The sequence below is a fragment of the Mchenga conophoros genome, linkage group LG3, assembly GCF_057382185.1.
Source record: "Mchenga conophoros isolate Kocher_MC1m ecotype Shallow Benthic linkage group LG3, M_conophoros_male_GT1.1, whole genome shotgun sequence".
In the NCBI taxonomy this organism is placed as follows: Eukaryota; Metazoa; Chordata; class Actinopteri; order Cichliformes; family Cichlidae; genus Mchenga; species Mchenga conophoros.
Window position 1 is genome coordinate 1,166,514 of NC_140528.1, and position 19,214 is coordinate 1,185,727.

Here is a 19,214-nt window from a genome sequence, read left to right on the forward strand (position 1 = left end):
CAGTGGAGCCTCGCCGTCACCCTCAGAGGAGAGGAAGTTAGGAAGTCCAGGATCAACCTGGGAACCATTAAGACTGTGGTGAAGCGAGTTTTCCACCACCGTGGTTGGAGAGGTTGCCGACCACACAGTGTCCGTATGGATAAATCTTCAAAATGAAGTTTGACGGTGGGACAGGACAAAGAGCTGTTTGGCCCCGATGACAAGAGGCTTATGTTGAGGAGTAAAGCTGAGGTTCCTAAACCTGAGAGCACCGTGCGGACTGTAGGAGCTGTTCTGCTGACAGCGGTGCAGGTAAGAAACACAGCTGGGTTCTCCAGCAGGACAGGACAACATGCTGCTCCGAGCTCCGCCTCCGCTTCAGGGCCCGGACCACGAGCCAACATGTTCAGATCGGTGACGGTGGTCAAATATACCGACAGAATCATCCCCGAATCCTGTTGATGGCTAAAAGCATCATTTTAAGCTGTGTGACTGTAGAGAAATGCCAAATAAATCCAAGCTCGTGCACCGTTGCTTTCAAAGTCCTGCAGGAGAAGAAAACGTGCACTCACATTAGAAATGCAAAGCCCCGTAAAGATGCCCAGGACGAGTGGATGGAAACAGCTGAGCTGTTTACTGTCACCGAGCTTGTGCAGCCATCATGTCCATGCTGCAGTGTATTCATCGCTCATGGTCACCGCTGCGCCTGTGTAGTCTTTGCTCGTGTTTCTAGTCGTGTCTTTGAATGCATCCCTCGTCTCGCCGTTAAACTTCCTGTAGGTTAGTTTAGCGTCCTCGTGTCTCTCGTGCGTCTCACCTGTGTGCTTCTCCTCCTCTGTTATCTGTTCCTGTGTTTATAGTGCGGCCGTAGGATCCAGAATATTTAAAGTTTACCTTTTTAGGTCCTGACAGTGAGCAAAGTTTGTTACCAAGCAGCTGTATTCCTGACACTTTAGCTGTTTCCTGCTTCCGTCTATAGCAAAGACAGACCTGCCTCTGCAGCAGCTCGCACTGCAGAAAGTCTTCACGCCATCGAACACTGAACTGTTCCTTTTCGATGTTCACCTGTCACTGCAGTGCTGCTCCAGGTGTCTGACACTGACCCGTCCTCCCTCTCCTCTCTGCTTCTGGCCTGGTCTGCCTCCACAGTCACTGCATACAGCAGAGTGTAGAAAGTGTAAATCATTGTCACACAAATGGCTTAGTGCACAGAGACCTGAAGGTTAGTAAGGGCCAACCGTTAAGAGACTCGGCCGTGCTGCATCCACTGCCTGATCAGTGCCACGCCCCCTCCACCAGTCACCCTCGCACATCGCCACAGCTGGGCGTTGTGGGCAGGCTGGCTGGAGACGAGGCGGCGGGATGTGTCGTGCAGGCGGGGGCAGGCAGACGCCATCACAGCCTGCCTCTACTGTACGCCACCAAGTGCATGTAGCATCTTTGCTAAGTGGTGCGCTGACACAGCCGCTGTCAGGCTTCGTCAGAGAGAGGAGAAAGATGGTGTGGTTTCATTATGATCATTGTTATGATTCTAAAGGTGGAGCATCATTAGGTTCAATTCAAATTCATTCAGTGTGTTTACACATAAATACAGCAGAGAAAGTTTGAAGCAACGAATTTGCTTTTTAACACTTTTGAATCTATAAAAATGTGTTTAAGAGATGAAAGCAGGAGCAGACCTGAAGCATCCTCACAAACAGGATGTGCTGCACGAGTAACACTTTCAGCACGACACAGTCAGAATACTCTTAGTTATGCAAGCCTGCATCCAGATGTGGCACGCTTGTGTTACATTTCCACAACTGTCTGTCTCTAAGCACCTCCTAGCGTTTGCACACTCCTTCATTGTGTTGGGAGCAACTAAGGGCTGCAGTGTGTTTCTGAAGGATCGATCCACTGTGCAGGCACACACGGACCCGGGCCCTATTTCAGGAAGCCGGTTTAGAAAACTCAGAGTGAAAAACGATACTCAGGGTTGAGTAACCCCGAACTGTCCAACTCGGAATATTCGGTTTCAGAAAGGCTGATAACAATTAGTTCAGTCAACGCGGAGTTGCTTTAACCCCAAGTTAAGCGCGCGCACGAGGATACAGAAAGCCCTGATTAGTGGAGCACAGATTAAGCGAGTCACCATGGAGACGGAGGGAAAGAAGGCGTGGTCAATGTATTTCACAGCGCTTGAGGCCGAAATCCTGATGGCAGCATATGCCGATAACATGCAAATTCTGCGGAAAAAAAGTAACACAGCCTCAGTTGCAAAAGAAAGAGAGCATGCATGGCAAAACATAGCCGACAGAGTCAATGCGTGAGTGTTAATTTAAACATTGATCGAGGGATTTCCACCCATTTAACACGTTATTTTATCATATGTTATTTTCTTTTATATTTTATACATTTTATTTTGTGATGTGATGTGAGCGCAGGTGCAACCCAACAGGCCCCAAACGTTCCTGGCAGCAAGTAAAAATGAAATATAAAAATATAGTCCAAACAGGTGGTGTAATTGTATTATGAGCCATAGTGCTTGGTCTGTTTGTAAATCAATTGCAGTTAGAGGCTACATTAATTTTCTGTCTGTAAGCACTTATTGAAATTATCTGAGCACATTACAAGTACATATTTGCTTACTCTGTATGCTCAAATGTGGCCCGTTATAGCCAACAGAAAAAAAGCGGAGGCCTGAAAAACAGGTGGGGGTCCTCCACCACCACCACTCACAGAGGCTGAGCAGTTGGCTTCCACATTTGTGATAATGTTGGCAGCATCACATATGATCTTCACAGTGCAGAGAACACAAATTAGCATCCATTACTATAATGAAATAATTTGTTAGTTTGAAATGCTACAGGGAACTATGTACCTGTACATTAATGCTGTGGAAAGACTTCCTGTTCACATAGTCTCCTTCATTTACTGAAGGAGCAATGATTGGAATGTGAGTGCCATCTATACAGCCAATCACGCCTGGGAACCATGAGAATAAATGTAAAATTTAAGTAGTAGTTCAAGTGTCACCACATCATGAATTAAGTTTTGTTCATCCTGATACCTGCAATTTTGTGGCATCCCTCTTTGATGAATCTTGTGGGTCTGTGACCGGGGAACACAAACGAGTACAGGAGACGTTTCAGTGCAACTGTAACAACCTGACTGCCAGACAGACGGTAGCCTTGGAAACGTGCTCAGCATCACCAATATTATACAGAAAGCTCCCGTTTGCAAGAAACCGAAGTGCGATACAAATAATATGCACAGAACTGAGAGCATGTCCGCGATGTGTCACATGAGCAATATTAGGCCTGAGGATGTTATTCAAATAAATTATAGATTGTGCTGAAAAACGGTAACGTTCACACAGGAAATCATCAGGAAATGATAAAATGTCCGAACGCGCTCTGATCACTCTCTCCCGGCAGAGAATTTGGGCTTCAACATCTACTGGCTCTTCAAGGAAGGGGCACGCCATGTCTGACACTTCCTACAGTCAGGTTTCTGACAAAGAGGCGGAGAAGGTCAGGGTTAGTTGAAGTAAACCTGCTAGGGGGCAGGTTAGCTTCACGGAGTGTGTCGTCATAGTAACTCACTCAGGATTAATCTAAACCCGCTTTGTGAAACCGAAAACCCAGAGTTTTCGTTAACTCAGGGTATACTTACTCAGAGTTTGCACTAAACCGGCTTCCTGAAACAGGGCCCTGAGCTGGTCACCTGATGTCAAACGCACACGGGTCAACCAGCTCTTCTTCAGCGTTGGTGCGTCTGGACCGTGTAGCTTCAGCCCGAGCGTGTCATTAGACGCTACATGTCTGTAATGCTGCATCCATGTTCCATGTTTAGGAGGAACCATGTAACCTACACAAACATGTAGTGAACCTGCAGCACTATATTTGGTTTGTCAGTCACAGGTTGCTTCAAACTTTAACTGCTTCATTCACATGTTGTCTTCAGTAAAGTTTGTAACATTATCCTGTAAAGGGACACACTGTGTCAGCTCCTGTAATAAACCACACTATTCTGTAGCTCCGCCTCTCTGCCCCGCCTCCAGATCTAACCTCTGCTCTGAGGCTCGGGCAGAGAGCTGTGTGTGAGGATGATGATGAAGTTCCAGGATGTGTTTTAACTGTGGCAGCACAGAAAAAGCCCCGTTGAGTGAACGGCCCGTTTTCAGCCAAATTACCTCAAGTTGCTGCTAATTTTAGCTTCTGGGCGGCGAGTTGCCACATTACTGAGCTCCGCCCACTAACACGCCAGCTCCCCGAGGCTCAAAGCAAGCTCACAGCTACAAATATGAGTGTTAGCTCGTCACTAACCCATGCCCCCTGGTGTTTGCATGCAGTCACTGCATTCAGCAGATCCTAGAGGCTGTGCTGCACTGCCACCAGATGGGTGTGGTCCACCGCGACCTCAAGGTGAGTCGATACAAACGGTCTCTCTCTGTCCTTTTGTCCTGATGCTTTCCAGTTATGCTCTTTCCTTTTCCCTGTCAGTATTCTGAAGTTCTCATCAAAACACTTGGTCTTCACCAGCAAAAGTTGGAACATTTCTCTAAAATACAAGGAACCAACAATGGCTGCGCGCCTGTTTCTTTAAAGAGCAGCGTCTGCTTAGTGTCAAAAGTGTTGTTGGGTAATGATTGTTGTGCTAAGTTCAACTGTTGAGGAAATTCAGTGTGACGCTATAATTTGAATGGTCCTTCCAGGAACGACGCCCTCACGGAGCCATCAGCTCTGCATCTGTAACCAGGTCAAATGCTTTACGTGGAGCCGCTGAGCACATTGTGGTGTCTCATCGTGGGTAATTGCACTAATGCCTCCGCAGCGGTCTCTCTAATGCTGCTCTCCTCCTGTGGTTCGCTCCCGAAGCTCTAATTTGTCAATCAAATGAAGCGGGCGTGTCTGAGGTTTGCTTACCTGCAGCAGTAAGCTGACGTTTTGCATCTGTCGGCTGCCCTCGCCCCGCACTCTGATTGGCTGTTGCCAGGCAGCTGCCACAGTTGACTGCAGAAACACAAAGAAAAGCAAATGCAGCCGAAACAAACGAGCGAGCGGGAGCTGTAGAAACAGCCACGTTTTTGTGTGTGTGCACTCGTGTGATTCGATTCCTGCACATGATGGTCTGTGCAAACACACACATGCTGTGGAGGTCGATGTGTAGGAAAGAGTCCTGGGTTACACATGCCTGCACTGTGACGATGTTTTCTGTTCACATAAATCCAGCGCAGTCATCTTACACTGTGGAGGCTTTCTGTCAGTGTAAAGATTTAACATCCTGAGATGCTTGAATGTAAGAAAAAGGAGTGTGATGATGAAGCAGCGCTGCTGTGGTCAGTGAGAGGCTTAAACTGTGAGAAATAACAGGAAAAGTTCTTTGTGCAGACAGAGTCTGTCCTGTTTGTGTTTCACTGTAAACCCACAGTTAAAACCAAATGTGCACATTTATAAAGCAGGAACTATTACTGCTTTCCTTTGGTGCTGTGTGGTTGGTCACAGGGAGTCATTGCCAGTAGAAGCTGAAGCATTTCTGCCCGTCTCCACGAGGACCAGCTGGACGTTCTTTGGTGGGTTGGCTCTGGGGCGCTGGCCTTATGTTGACACCCCGCTCTAAGACTTGATCTCTGTTGTTTCCGATTATCAGCCTTTGTAATATCCACATTATCCTCCCACATATTCTCCAGAGACACAAGAATAGAAGCCACTCGAACAGCTCCGACAGAGTGTTGGTGATCAGCCAATGTCAGCGCAGCCAATGAGGAAGCGCGGTGTTCAGAGTCACAGGCGGAGAGGATTTTGATGGCTTTCTGGATCTAATCTCGTTTATTTGTCACCTTTCTGAAAGTTTTGTTCTGCGTCTCCCAGAAAATCTCAGTAATTTGTTGCATTTGTGATAAAGCTGTAAAAGATCGCAGCTTTATTTCTAAAGCACTGCAACATAAAGTGCTGCACAGAGTCCAGACTGAGCAGGCTCTGATCCATCAGCTCATTGGATCTGCTCTTTGACTCACTGTGTCAGACACAATCCAATCTATCACAAGAAGGGAGCACAAACCCTGATGTGAACTGTGCACAAATGCAGGACGTGCTGGTGCATTGGTGCATGCTAAAGGCACAAACCTGCATCCTGCACGGCTCCATCACTGTTTGTGTTCTTCGCCCTGCGTTTGACTATCTTTGCATGCGTCTCATCCAGGCCTGAGAGCTGCAGTAGGTCAGTTAGAGACTGTGGCGGCGCTTCAAGGGTTCAGTGACTGGATCCATTATTAGCAGCCCTTAAAGCACACTGGGGGCCTTCCATCCATATGGCCCCATCTGAGAGATCATAAATAGATTATCAAGCACAGTCAGGGTGTGCGACACAATATCCACTAGAAGTGAGTGTCAGAGTTGTCTGTGGACCGAGGAGAAGCTTCTTTTTCCTGTGGGAGATCCTCAGCTCTGAGCATACAGAATCAATAAGGATCCAGTGCAGTCAGATATCAAAGGAGGCACTGGTGTGCTCTAGGTGTGTTTCCTCTGGTAGTGAGATGAAGGTGGAAAGCAGCCCTCATCCTTCTCCACAGGGCGGAGGTTTACGTTTCAGCTAACCAAGAGAAGGAGCTCTCAGTGGCTGAGCGTTAGCCTCCGCGGGCGAGGATGACTGTGAGTACAGAAAAGCAGTGTGCTACAGTTAGTATATACCAGTGGGCACGAGGATGGAGAGAGCTCATGGCTCTGGCATCACAGTGACTCTTATCTCGTGGTTCCAGGATTTGTCCCTCAGAGAGATTTATTGTCATTGCACAGTCGTGCAGTGAACCTGGAGACCTGTCCCACGTCGGCACTACGTACAGCAGGACAGGACAACTTAAGTACTAAAAAAGTGCATGTTTATTGCACCTTGTTATAAATATTGTTGTTGTTACCCCCAGAAAGGTCCAGGGAGGCATCCACTCAGGTCAGCTGTTAGCACTGATTAGGGCCTCAGCAGCCCCAATCTCCTGCCCGACGGCAGCAGCTTAAACACCCGGTGAAAGAGGAGGCCCGCTGACTCTGTACACGGTCCGACAGGAAGTCTCAGGTGGCAGCAGGAAGTCCAGCAGTTTCTATTAGTCTGCCTGTTAGTGGCGTTTTGAAAGCAGAGCTAAGTCAGCGAACAGCAGCCTGGCGTAACGGCCTGTTGTTCCGGTGGGAGATGGCAGCGTTGTAACAACTGACAGCTGATCCGTGACCTCTGGATGGGACCTGGAGCGAGTGTGGGCTTGAAATACTGCAGGTTAGAATATCAGTGATGCACTGATGGCAAATATGTTGACCTGATGTTGCTAAAACCATCTAGTCGACACGTGCAAAGGAAACTGTAGATGCAATCCCACCATTTACTTCCAATCAGCTGGTCCCAACTCCGGCCTGTTAAAAGGTGTCTCATTGCCAAGGTGTCACGTATATAACCAAAACCAGTGAGCTGTCAACACCTTCACCAGTTTCTTACTGGTTGGTTACAGAAGAATTTCCAAACGACTGACGGTTGCAGTCAGCATCCAGAGGTGGAAAGACCAGGGCCAGGCTGACCCGGTGTTTGGAGGTCAAAGACACATCAGCCAACATTAAAGGGGGCGGGGACATCAGGGGGCGGGGCTCAGATACCTGAGAGGAGGATGAACGGGAAAATGAACCTAGGATGTGTGAATGCAGCTGTTGAAGGATGAACCTGTGGCAGACTGATGTCGTCAGCCGGGTGGAGATGAGCATGTTCATGACACAGTGATTGTGATCAGAGTGCAGGTGTTGCTGTCATGTTTCAGCTCAGTGTGGGCGTCGTCCACAAACTCCGTCTGATGAGTGATTGGCTCTCACTGACGCTGAGGTGTGGTTGGACAACAAGCTTGTGTTGTGATCAACAGCAGCTTGTGTTGTTGTTGTGTGCTGCTTTGAATATGTTGACGAGCGCTTCACGTGTCCTCCGCGGCCGCTCTCACGCCCCGCCTGGCTCGCTCGTATTGAAAGAGTCGTGCAGCCGGGCTGAAGCGACCTCAGACTGAGGCTGATTATGATCGGGCTCAGCATGAGTCAGTGCTGAGTTTGTGTGCAGAGGCCTCCAGCCCAGCCATTAGTCTGTCCCGGACGCTCTCTGACATCAGTCCTTGATGATGCTGTGATAGCCCCTCCTACTAGCTGCTAGCAACCAAAGTCTTGATTCATGTTGAGCCTCATTGTAAAGTCCTGTCTTGAGCCGCTGCAGGATGCTGATGTTTCCTGTTCTTCACTCCAAGCCAGAGAATCTGCTTCTAGCCAGCAAGCTGAAGGGCGCTGCAGTCAAGCTGGCAGACTTCGGCCTGGCCATCGAGGTTCAAGGAGATCAGCAGGCGTGGTTCGGTGAGTGACCTCAGTTTGGTCCGTGTTAGCGTGACTTACCTGTGTCAGCGCTGCGACCTTCATGTATCAGCTGACTGTTTTAAAGCCCAACATGAATGTCAAGAAAGATGTCAGTGTGCACTCATCCCATCAAAGTGAATCTGTGATTGTGGGATGTGTCTAAATACTGGTGATAAAACTAATGACATAACACACAGGTTAGCTGTTTTGCACAGGTGCAGTCTATCAATATGTTGTGTAACTACACACGAGCCGGTACATCTGTCAGGCGTTTGCTCTCCAACGATGTCACTGTGTCAGCACACCCTAATACCCCACAGAGACGAGGTGCTCCACTGCTGCCGGCTTGCATCAGGGTGGAGGTCTGGCCTACTTGTCTCCATCTAGTCTCTGTGGAGCTCTGAGATAATTAGTCTGTTCCCCCAGCACCAGCTTCCATCTGGAACCAGTTCATTTTATGCCCTAACTTAAGTACCAGTTGGACGTCCCCCATGAGCGTGTGTGAGCCAAAGCACACGCCTGGTGCAGAGTGCTTTGATTGCAGCTCTTAAACCTTGCTTTACGAGGCCTCTGGTCCTACCTGCTTAGGTAACGAGCTGTGGGTCGTCTGTACAAGCTTCACTTGTGTGTCTGTGTTTCAGGTTTCGCTGGGACACCAGGATACCTGTCTCCAGAGGTGCTGAGGAAAGATCCCTATGGCAAGCCAGTGGACATGTGGGCCTGCGGTAAGAGACGAGCAGCGTGTCATTCTGTCCTGTGTGCTGCTCTGTGGCAGCCTCTTGGATTAATCACTGCTCTCACTAGTGAAAGCAGCACATCTGGCTGCAGCTGTGGGAAACACATGCGTGCAGCACACCTGTCCTGACTCAGACCACAGCAACAAAGGGCGGTGTTGTTTGTGGTCGTAGCGGCAGATACAGGTCCTTTTCATCTTTTGCAGGCAGACGGCCAATTAAAAAGCCCGTCCCTGGTAACACCAGCAAACAGAAGCGCTCAGTGTGTCTGCATTTACACAAACAGCAGCTGTTTGACTTTGTCTGCTGCTCATTTAGAAACAGCTGAATGCAAACAGGTTGTCCTGGTGTGACGTTAGTGAACACAAGCCGGCCTTTTTCCTGAGGCTCGGTTTGCTTTAGTAAAGACGTGAGCTCTCGGTTAACTTTGGTTTCCGCTGCTCGTAGGAGTGATCCTCTACATCTTACTCGTGGGCTATCCTCCCTTCTGGGACGAGGACCAGCACAGGCTGTACCAGCAGATCAAAGCTGGGGCGTATGATGTGAGTTACACCGTGCAGCCACGCACACGTGCAGAGAAATGTGTTCCTTTTAACAATAACAGTTAGCTAAACTCCAAATGGTTTTCACGATGTCGTTGAACAGTTTCCCTCCCCAGAGTGGGACACGGTGACCCCCGAGGCCAAAGACCTGATCAATAAGATGCTGACCATTAACCCAGCCAAGAGAGTGACGGCCACCGACGCACTCAAACACCCCTGGATCTGCGTAGGTGTCGCGCTCCCTAACCCGGGCAGGTTGTGTAGTAGCGTTTAAGCTTGTGACACTGCCTGTGTGTTTCCACAGCAACGCTCCACTGTAGCATCCATGATGCACAGACAGGAGACTGTGGAGTGCCTCAAGAAATTCAACGCCAGGAGGAAACTCAAGGTAGGCGGCGGCAGTGAGCGGTGCATATCTAAAACCCTGAAAACCAGAGCATGCTCATCCTGCTGTGACGCTCCCCTGTCCATCTCTCTCCTCAGGGTGCCATCCTGACAACGATGCTCGCCACTCGAAACTTCTCAGGTACGACCTGGAGTAAAGGCTGACAGCCAGTCATGGCCCGTGTTGTAGCGACTCCCTATAATGCCGTTCACATGTGTGGTTCACATGTTGAGGTGCTGCCTCGGAGTCCTGCTGTGTCCTGATGTTCTGGCCTTTAGAGCCCATTAAGCTCGGTGCTCCCCTTTAAGCTGCCGTTAACAAAAACTGGAGTGAGCGTGCAGATCGATGCCGTCCACGGGTGCCTTTAAAGGGCGAACCATTTCAACTGAACCAGTATTGATTTGTGTTTATGACTAATGACAGGAAAGCTGCTCATTCCACTTCTGTCTCAGCTGTGAGTGCGATCCCTCTGTTTACCTTTGTTTTTCTTTCTTCCTCCTCGTGTGGTAACTCGTGTGTAAGGTAAGAGTCCTCGCTGTAGCTAGCACGTCTCTGCAGCGCTGAGCTACACTGCCAGGTTTGAGTCCGGGCATGTGTGTCTACCAAAACTCCACTGTGGGTCAGTTTGTGCATTAGCGGTCATTGTAGAGGAATCAAAGCTGGTTTACGAGGCCTTTGCCATCCTGCAGACTAAGTGTGAGAAACGGCCTCAGTATTGACTGCAGAGGGGAGCAGACGTCTCTCGCTTCCAGTCAGATGTTGTATCGTTAAATATACATATAAAATATATTAGACCCACTGACAGAGCGGAACTATCACATGTTGGAGTTAATCCTTTCAATGTGTGTAAATATGATGTAATTTCAATAGAAAAACATCACAGGGATATAAAAACAGTTAAGTTTGATGTGTTTTAATTGATCAGAAGGGAAAAGTTTGCTGTGTGCAGACAGAAAGCATTGATTATGTGATGGATCTGTTCCATCTCACAGCAGCAAAGAAAGGATCTGCTGTTGATATAAAGTTCGACACGTATCGATGCAAAGTCATTAAAAACGTATTAAAGTTCCTGCTTTTAAAGCTCAGCTGCTCCTAAATAGACTCGTAATTATATCATCTCCTTTAAATACTGGCCCAGACAGACGTTTCTCTTCAATGGCCGCCAAAAGACAGCTTTGGTCACTGCAAAGCTTCGATCAGTCACTCTACGTGCTGTGATTTAGTCTCACCCTGACAGACGATGCACCAAACTGCTTACCTCTGCCGCTACAATCACCTGCTTCATGTCTCACAGCGTCCTTGCATGTCGACTGTAAAGTTCATTAACCGGCCACAAATACGTGAGGGAAGCTCAGAGTTGCTGCTCGGTGTTCTTGCTGAAAGAGCAGAGTTTCCTCTAAATGTGCTCCGTGTCTCCTGAGGTTTTACCAGCTGAATCTAACCGCATGCTCCCGTCTCCGTTACTGCTTTCTTTGGGCTTTTTTTGTCTCCTGACTTTGCTTTTTCCTCTTCTGCTTCCGATGGTAGGGCCACTCTGAGGCTGCTAGTCATTGGCCGCCTTGAATGGACCTGCTGCATGTGCCTGTGTAGTTGTTCAGCTGGCGTCTGATTTCCTCCCATTGTTGTCTTTGTTTCCACAGCAGCCAAGAGCCTGCTGAATAAAAAACCGGATGGTGTCAAAGTAAGTACCGTCACACTCCAGGTTACAGATGTACCTTATTGTTGACAGCAGGTCGTACTGCACACCCCACTGGACCCCCGTGGGTTTGCTCTCATGTTTGAATACTGTCAACAAAATGGACATTAATGAAGCTTGTCTTCAGACATGCATCCGTCCTACCAGGTGTCACAGGTAGTTCGTCATTTTTCACTGTGTTGACTCAACATGAAGATAAACTCTTCAATTCACGTTTATGACTCTTTTAGGAACATGTGCATCTGAAACAGCACGGTGGCACAGCGGTTAGCGCTGTTGCCTCACAGCTAGAAGGTTCTGAGTTCAACTCCACCATCAGGCTGGTGGAGTTTGCATGTTCTCCGTGTTTGTGTGGGTGCTTTCCGGGTACTCCGGCTTCCTCCAACAGTCCACAGGCAGCGGGGTTAACTGGAAACTCTAACTTGGCGTGCGTGTGAATGTGAGTATGTGTTAGCAGTTAGCTGTCCAGGTGTGCCTTGCACCTCTTGCCCTAAGACAGCTGGGATTGGCTCCAGCTCCTGAGACTCCAGCATTGATGGAGGTCAGTAGTACTTATGTCATCGTACGTATATGGACAGTTGACCGTTTGAGAGTCATCCTCCTTGGTTGCTGCTGGTATGCTAGGCTATGCTGCTTTACCCAGTATCTCAATTAGAGTTTCTATTACATTAGCAGGTTCTGTAGGTGTTGGGGACTGTGGATACGGTTTATAGTAGGGCAAAACAGCCGGGCAAACAGCATGTTTACAAATCCCAGACACAACGATGTTGTCGGTGTGCTCAATAGTGAGAAAGAAAGAGGAAGCAGAGCTCTGCAGAGCTCCGCAGCATTGCTGTTGTTTGATTTGACAGTTCTGTGAAATGTGCTGCATCATCTCTGAGGCTCATTAAATAGCTCTGGTTTCCCTTTAAGCACAGTCCAGCCTGTCAGAGGGACTCGTGTTCCTGCCTGTGGTAGTCCGCTTGTCTTCATGACCTGTTAAAAACGTGTTGCTGGTTTCATGAATTTGACTTGTTGCATTATGTGAAAGGAAGTGCTTTTTGCTAAGTATGCATTTTAGTCACCATCGTGTGGTTTCATTTACTACTTTGGACACAAATGAATATGCAGTGGATTGATGTGAGTTACATTTCACAATGAGACAAAGACGACGTTTCCTGTGTTCACGCAGAAAAGGAAGACGGACAGTGCAGAGCACGTGGGGGTACGTCTGCTGCTTTGGTAGCCAGACCAGCTTTTCAAGTAGTTGGCAATAGAGACCTCGTTGTGTTTCCACCACAATCACAGTGCTGCTTGAGGCTGGGGAGGCACTGCATGACTCACGACACAGAAACACTATAGTTTGGGCTGAATGTGTCAAAGCAGCTTTATCATTGTTATTATTAAAGTCAGAGATGCCTTTGAATCCGTGTTCAACATTTTATTCAGAAAATGTAGGATTTAGGTTTGAAACCTCTGAAATACTAAAAATTAGTGTTTTTATGTAAAACAAAAATAACGTTTTAAAGTTTTCTGTGTGAGGTCCACCTGTTCTGGTGTGCAGGGCTGACCTGAGCTCATAACCACTGCTTGCTGACCAAATAGCCACTTATGTACACAATCTGTAGCTTTCTTCTTCTCCTGCATACAGCAGTGTTGAATAGATTAATGCTTATAGTGATGCTAGTTTCACGCTGAACTCTTTTGTTTGCTTTGTTGCACAGATGGGAACAGATTCCCATTCCTGACCCACGTGGACGTTAAAACCAGGAGTTCCACTGTCAGCATTAAATAAAGTTATGTAGTGTGTCCCCAGCCGAGACTAAACCGCAGACACTGGCACAGTAGATGACACAGCTTAAACCATAGATTCTGAATGTGTGCATAGTTGTGGTTTAGATTCGTTGAATTTTCACGTCGACATGGAGTTGATGTGATCTGATTGTTTCGTTGTCGGGGTTTCTTAAAGTCGGCGTCTCCGTGGTGTGTAAATGTGACGCATGTTCCACATTTCTGAAACAAAAGCACGCACAAGGAAAACAACTTTCCACAGTGACCGTGTGCTGTCAGGCACAACTAATGCCGTTTAAAATTAAATTACCATATTTTGCTCATTTGACACCACTGACGGGTGAAGGCAATAATGCTAAATATCTGAATCATGCTACACTAAATCAATAACTCTGTTATCTCTTCATCACTCCTGTTAGTAGGCGGGGCGTAGTAGGCCGTGACTGAACTGCAAAAAGTGTAACGTTGGACAGAGTATCTCAGAACTGCAGCTCTGGAGTGTTCCCAGTATACAGTGGTCAGTATCTACTAAAAACCAGTGGTGAACAGGGTCAGTGATGCATGTGAGGAGCAAGGCCAGTGTGGTCCAGGGGCTCGGTCATCCATGATAGTTCCTCTTCCTGTTCCTTATCCCATCTGTCTTGGTGTTCTTGGAGCAGCACATGTGTACCCTTGTGTAGATCCTTCACAATCAGCCCCCTGTTTGTCCTGTCAGGTGATCAAGCAGTGCTGTTAGCTTCTTCAGGCTGCAGACGGGGCTCACGTCGGGTCCTGGGGCCGTCCGGCTCTTCGTTCCAGACACTTGTTGTTGGATGTCTGCCTTTGTGATGCTGACTGGCTCTTGTTCTCTGGTCTTATGTCCACCAGCCACTCTGCGTTTGTATTTTTCTCTTTTCTTTTTCTCCCAGATGTTCTTCGAGTGTTCGAGCTCTGGTCTGTCTGCCTCTGATATGATTGCCTTGTAGCCAAGAGTACAATCTGGATATATCTTCAGGCTTCATGACCAAACCTGTGAGCCTCTGGCAGTTTCTACAGCCTCAGTTATTGTTGTATTTTTTCTTCGTCTAATTGTTTTGTGAGAGCCTTCACACCAGCGGCCTGTTGCGGTTGTGCTGTAGGGCGCTGGCAGTGCTCATTCTGTTCCTGCTTGCACAAAGGAGCAGATATTGGTCCAGCTCTGCTAGAGTAACTGCCGTCTCCTAGACTCTCCTACAAGTCTGAGACTGTGATACAAGATACAGCAAACTGTCTGGCACTGGGAGTTGTGCGTTTGTGAAACACCTGTGCAACCTTTGTATGGCCCCGGTATCAGACCACACTGCTGCACTAACTTCAGCCAAACTCCAGCAGGTGAAACTAGCAGCCCACACTGTTACCCACCTGATCAGATCAGGAAGTCTGATTTAAAAAGTTCCTTTGATTCTTTTTAGCTGTGTGTGTGCGTGTAAAATAATTCACACAGTGATGTCTGGTAAAGTCCCCTAACCTGCTGTAGCTTAATCAAAGTAGTCACAGCGCCTGAGAATCTTTCTTTAGGATGAACGATGCATTTTATCAGCTTTGTGTCTGACTGTCTCTGCTGCTGTCTCTGCTTTCGTCTGTGCTGCTGTCTGTGCTGCTGTCTGTGCTGCTGTCTGTGCTGTTGTCTCTGCTGCTGTCTCTGCTGTTGTCTGTGCTGTTGTCTGTGCTGTTTTCTGTGCTGATTCTTTTTAGCTGTGTGTGCGTGTAAAATAATTCACACAGTGATGTCTGGTAAAGTCCCCTAACCTGCTGTAGCTTAATCAAAGTAGTCACAGCGCCTGAGAATCTTTCTTTAGGACGAACGATGCATTTTATCAGCTTTGTGTCTGACTGTCTCTGCTGCTGTCTCTGCTTTCGTCTGTGCTGCTGTCTGTGCTGCTGTCTGTGCTGTTGTCTCTGCTGCTGTCTGTGCTGTTGTCTGTGCTGCTGTCTGTACTGTCGTCTCTGCTGCTGTCGTCTCTGCTGCTGTCTGTGCTGCTGTCTGTGCTGCTGTCTCTGCTGTTGTCTCTGCTGCTGTCTGTACTGTTGTCTGTGCTGCTGTCTCTGCTGTTGTCTGTGCTGCTGTCTGTACTGTTGTCTGTGCTGTTGTCTCTGCTGTTGTCTGTGCTGCTGTCTGTACTGTTGTCTGTGCTGTTGTCTGTGCTGCTGTCTGTGCTGTTGTCTGTGCTGTTGTCTGTGCTGCTGTCTGTGCTGCTGTCTCTGCTGTTGTCTCTGCTGTTGTCTGTGCTGCTGTCTGTACTGTTGTCTGTGCTGTTGTCTGTGCTGCTGTCTGTGCTGCTGTCTCTGCTGTTGTCTCTGCTGTTGTCTGTGCTGCTGTCTGTACTGTTGTCTGTGCTGTTGTCTCTGCTGCTGTCGTCTGTGCTGTTGTCTCTGCTTTCGTCTGTGCTGCTGTCTGTGCTGCTGTCTGTGCTCTTGTCTGTGCTGTCGTCTCTGCTTTCGTCTCTGCTGTCGTCTGTGCTCTTGTCTGTGCTGTCGTCTCTGCTTTCGTCTCTGCTGTCGTCTCTGCTTTCGTCTGTGCTCATGTCTGTGCTCTTGTCTGTGCTGTTTTCTGTGCTGTTGTCTGTGCTGTCGTCTCTGCTCTTGTCTGTGCTGTTGTCTGTGCTGTTTTCTGTGCTGTTGTCTGTGCTGTCGTCTCTGCTCTTGTCTGTGCTGTTGTCTGTGCTGTCGTCTCTGCTCTTGTCTGTGCTGTTGTCTGTGCTGTCGTCTCTGCTGTCGTCTCTGCTCTTGTCTGTGCTGTTGTCTGTGCTGTTGTCTCTGCTGTTGTCTCTGCTGTTGTCTGTGCTGTTGTCTGTGCGGTTGTCTGTGCTGTCGTCTCTGCTCTTGTCTGTGCTGTTGTCTGTGCTGTCGTCTGTGCTGTTGTCTGTGCTGTTTTCTGTGCTGTTGTCTGTGCTGTCGTCTCTGCTCTTGTCTGTGCTGTTGTCTGTGCTGTTTTCTGTGCTGTTGTCTGTGCTGTCGTCTCTGCTCTTGTCTGTGCTGTTGTCTGTGCTGTCGTCTCTGCTCTTGTCTGTGCTGTTGTCTGTGCTGTCGTCTCTGCTGTTGTCTGTGCTGTTTTCTGTGCTGTCGTCTCTGCTCTTGTCTGTGCTGTCCCCTCTGCTGTCGTCTGTGCTGTTGTCTGTGCTGTTTTCTGTGCTGTTGTCTCTGCTCTTGTCTGTGCTGTCGTCTCTGCTGTCGTCTCTGCTCTTGTCTGTGCTTCTGTCTGTGCTGTCGTCTCTGCTCTTGTCTCTGCTCTTGTCTGTGCTGTTGTCTGTGCTGTTTTCTGTGCTGTTGTCTGTGCTGTTGTCTGTGCTGTTGTCTCTGCTCTTGTCTGTGCTGTTTTCTGTGCTGTTGTCTGTGCTGTTGTCTCTGCTCTTGTCTGTGCTGTTGTCTGTGCTGTTTTCTGTGCTGTTTTCTGTGCTGTCGTCTCTGCTGTTGTCTCTGCTCTTGTCTGTGCTGTTGTCTGTGCTGTTTTCTGTGCTGTTGTCTGTGCTGTCGTCTCTGCTCTTGTCTGTGCTGTTGTCTGTGCTGTCGTCTCTGCTGTCGTCTCTGCTCTTGTCTGTGCTGTTTTCTGTGCTGTCGTCTCTGCTCTTGTCTGTGCTGTTGTCTGTGCTGTTTTCTGTGCTGTCGTCTCTGCTGTCGTCTCTGCTCTTGTCTGTGCTGTTGTCTGTGCTGTCGTCTCTGCTCTTGTCTGAGCTGTTGTCTGTGCTGTTTTCTGTGCTGTTGTCTGTGCTGTTGTCTGTGCTGTTTTCTGTGCTGTTTTCTGTGCTGTCGTCTCTGCTCTTGTCTGTGCTGTTTTCTGTGCTGTTTTCTGTGCTGTTTTCTGTGCTGTTTTCTGTGCTGTTGTCTGTGCTGTCGTCTCTGCTGTCGTCTCTGCTCTTGTCTGTGCTGTTGTCTGTGCTGTTTTCTGTGCTGTTGTCTGTGCTGTCGTCTCTGCTGTCGTCTCTGCTGTCGTCTGTGCTGTTGTCTGTGCTGTTTTCTGTGCTGTTGTCTGTGCTGTCAGCCCAGCCAGTGAAGCAAACACACACATTTTAATAATCAGTATCTTGCAGTAGACAAAGAGAAGAAGTATCAACCTGTTGTTGTACCCTGGTGCATGCTGGAATCAGCACACAGACAACTAGTAGAACAAGTGTCATTTACCTTATTAAATTCATGACAGCAACTGGGTCATTTTTTCCTCTCCACTCTCTGTTCGCTGTCTAACTTTGAACTCTGGGGATCTAATACTGTTTGAATATTCCACGGTCTATTAACTCATGTCCTAATAACATTTCTTGATCGGAGGTTTGATCAGAGGAAGTTAATTTGATGAGCCTCTTCGACGGCTGAACTGATGCTGAAACGTTCCCGGTGGGGTGGCACACGTGACAGCGACTCCTGAGCACAATGTCCCACTTTTGCTTCCACAGCAGCTGCTTGAGGAGTGACTGTTTGGACACTAAGCCTTGTCACTTCTGCCCTGTTCCATCTACCTGCCTGTCTGTCCACTCTGTCTCTCCAGATCAACAACAAGGCCAATGTGGTCACCAGTCCTAAAGAGCCTGTCCCCACTCCTTCTCTGGTACACTGTCTGCCTGCCTTGCTGCCTGTGTTTGCATGACTCTGTCTCTAACTGTAGATCTTTCATTACTTCTGCTCTGTGTAATATTTTACTTTCTGTTGTCGATGGTCACTGTTGTTTTCTTGTTCTTTCCATTTGAAACGTCTTTGTTGTAACATGAGGGTTGCTTTGTACATTGCTCCATTGCTACACATGGGCTACATTCTCCTTTGTTGTTGATGCCAGCTGTAATGGTACTGGGACCATTGCAAGCCAGCTGTGGCTAATACACTGTTGGTTGTTATTGCATTGAGACAATTAAGGTATGAAGATGGAGGAGTTCCTCGATGTTAGAGGCCGGCAGGTACAAAGGTCGCTGTTAGCAAAGCAGAAGGGAAACAGATCCGACTCATAAAACCAGATTTATGAAACACGCCAAAGTCAAATCACAAGCTGTAGTTTTCTTACACCCCCAGCTGGATGCCAGTATTCACACTAAAGTTCACCTCCTTCATGACCCTAATATATCCTCACCAGAGTGTCTGCTAGGTGCACCTCTGTACAACTGCTCATCAACACAAGTATCCAATCAGCAAGCTACACAGGAGAAACTCAGTGGGTGGGGTCAAGACGGGCTGCTGAAGTTCAGAGCATCAGAACATCGAAGAAAGACAGTTTTAAAAAGCGTGGGTAGAAAAGCTGGATGGGCTGCAGTGTGTATTTTGGAAACTGCTGATCCACTACGGTTTCCCACCCAACAATCTCCTGGCTTCACAGACAATAGTACCAAAAAGAGAAAATATCCGGTGGGCGGTAGTTCTTTGGGCCAACAATGTCAGAGCAGGATGGCCAAACTGCTTCGAGTTGATAAGAAAGCAACAGTGAGTCAAATAACCACTGATTATGCCCAAAGTATGCAGAAGAACATGAAATGGGGGCTGTTTTCTTTGAGCACTATTTCAACAGCACAGCCGCCCTGAGTGTCCACCCATCTTATGACAGCTGGTTCCAACTGGTTAATGTCTCGTACTGGGATCAGTCCAGACCAGAGCACCACTGGGATGTGGTGCAGCATTATTTGGACCTGCAGCTGCACAATGCTGTTGTGTCAGTGTGGACAGGAAGCTCCAAACCTTGTTGAATATATGCCACAAAAGGCGTACCTAATAAAGTGTCTGGCAGAGGAGAACATAAGTAGATTTTTTATAAACAATAACCTCACGTGG

At 48.1% G+C, this 19,214-nt stretch overlaps 1 protein-coding gene across 18 annotated transcripts in view; it reads left to right on the plus strand.

Annotated features, from left to right (window-relative positions):
* LOC146576935 (calcium/calmodulin-dependent protein kinase type II delta 1 chain) overlaps nucleotides 1-19,214 on the plus strand; it is a 97,909-nt gene that overhangs the window by 65,240 nt on the left and 13,455 nt on the right. For 5 of the 18 annotated variants that reach the window (XM_085251281.1, XM_085251363.1, XM_085251371.1 and 2 more), the window contains exons 6-14: nucleotides 4,313-4,385; nucleotides 8,222-8,324; nucleotides 8,966-9,049; nucleotides 9,506-9,600; nucleotides 9,704-9,826; nucleotides 9,905-9,988; nucleotides 10,084-10,126; nucleotides 11,626-11,666; nucleotides 17,950-18,009. In XM_085251281.1, the coding sequence (XP_085107407.1) occupies nucleotides 4,313-4,385; nucleotides 8,222-8,324; nucleotides 8,966-9,049; nucleotides 9,506-9,600; nucleotides 9,704-9,826; nucleotides 9,905-9,988; nucleotides 10,084-10,126; nucleotides 11,626-11,666; nucleotides 17,950-18,009 (706 nt within the window). Of the gene's footprint in view, nucleotides 1-4,312; nucleotides 4,386-8,221; nucleotides 8,325-8,965; nucleotides 9,050-9,505; nucleotides 9,601-9,703; nucleotides 9,827-9,904; nucleotides 9,989-10,083; nucleotides 10,127-11,625; nucleotides 11,667-12,852; nucleotides 12,886-17,949; nucleotides 18,010-19,214 lie in introns of all 18 variants that reach the window. The other 13 variants (XM_085251322.1, XM_085251343.1, XM_085251388.1 and 10 more) reach the window with 5 other exon arrangements.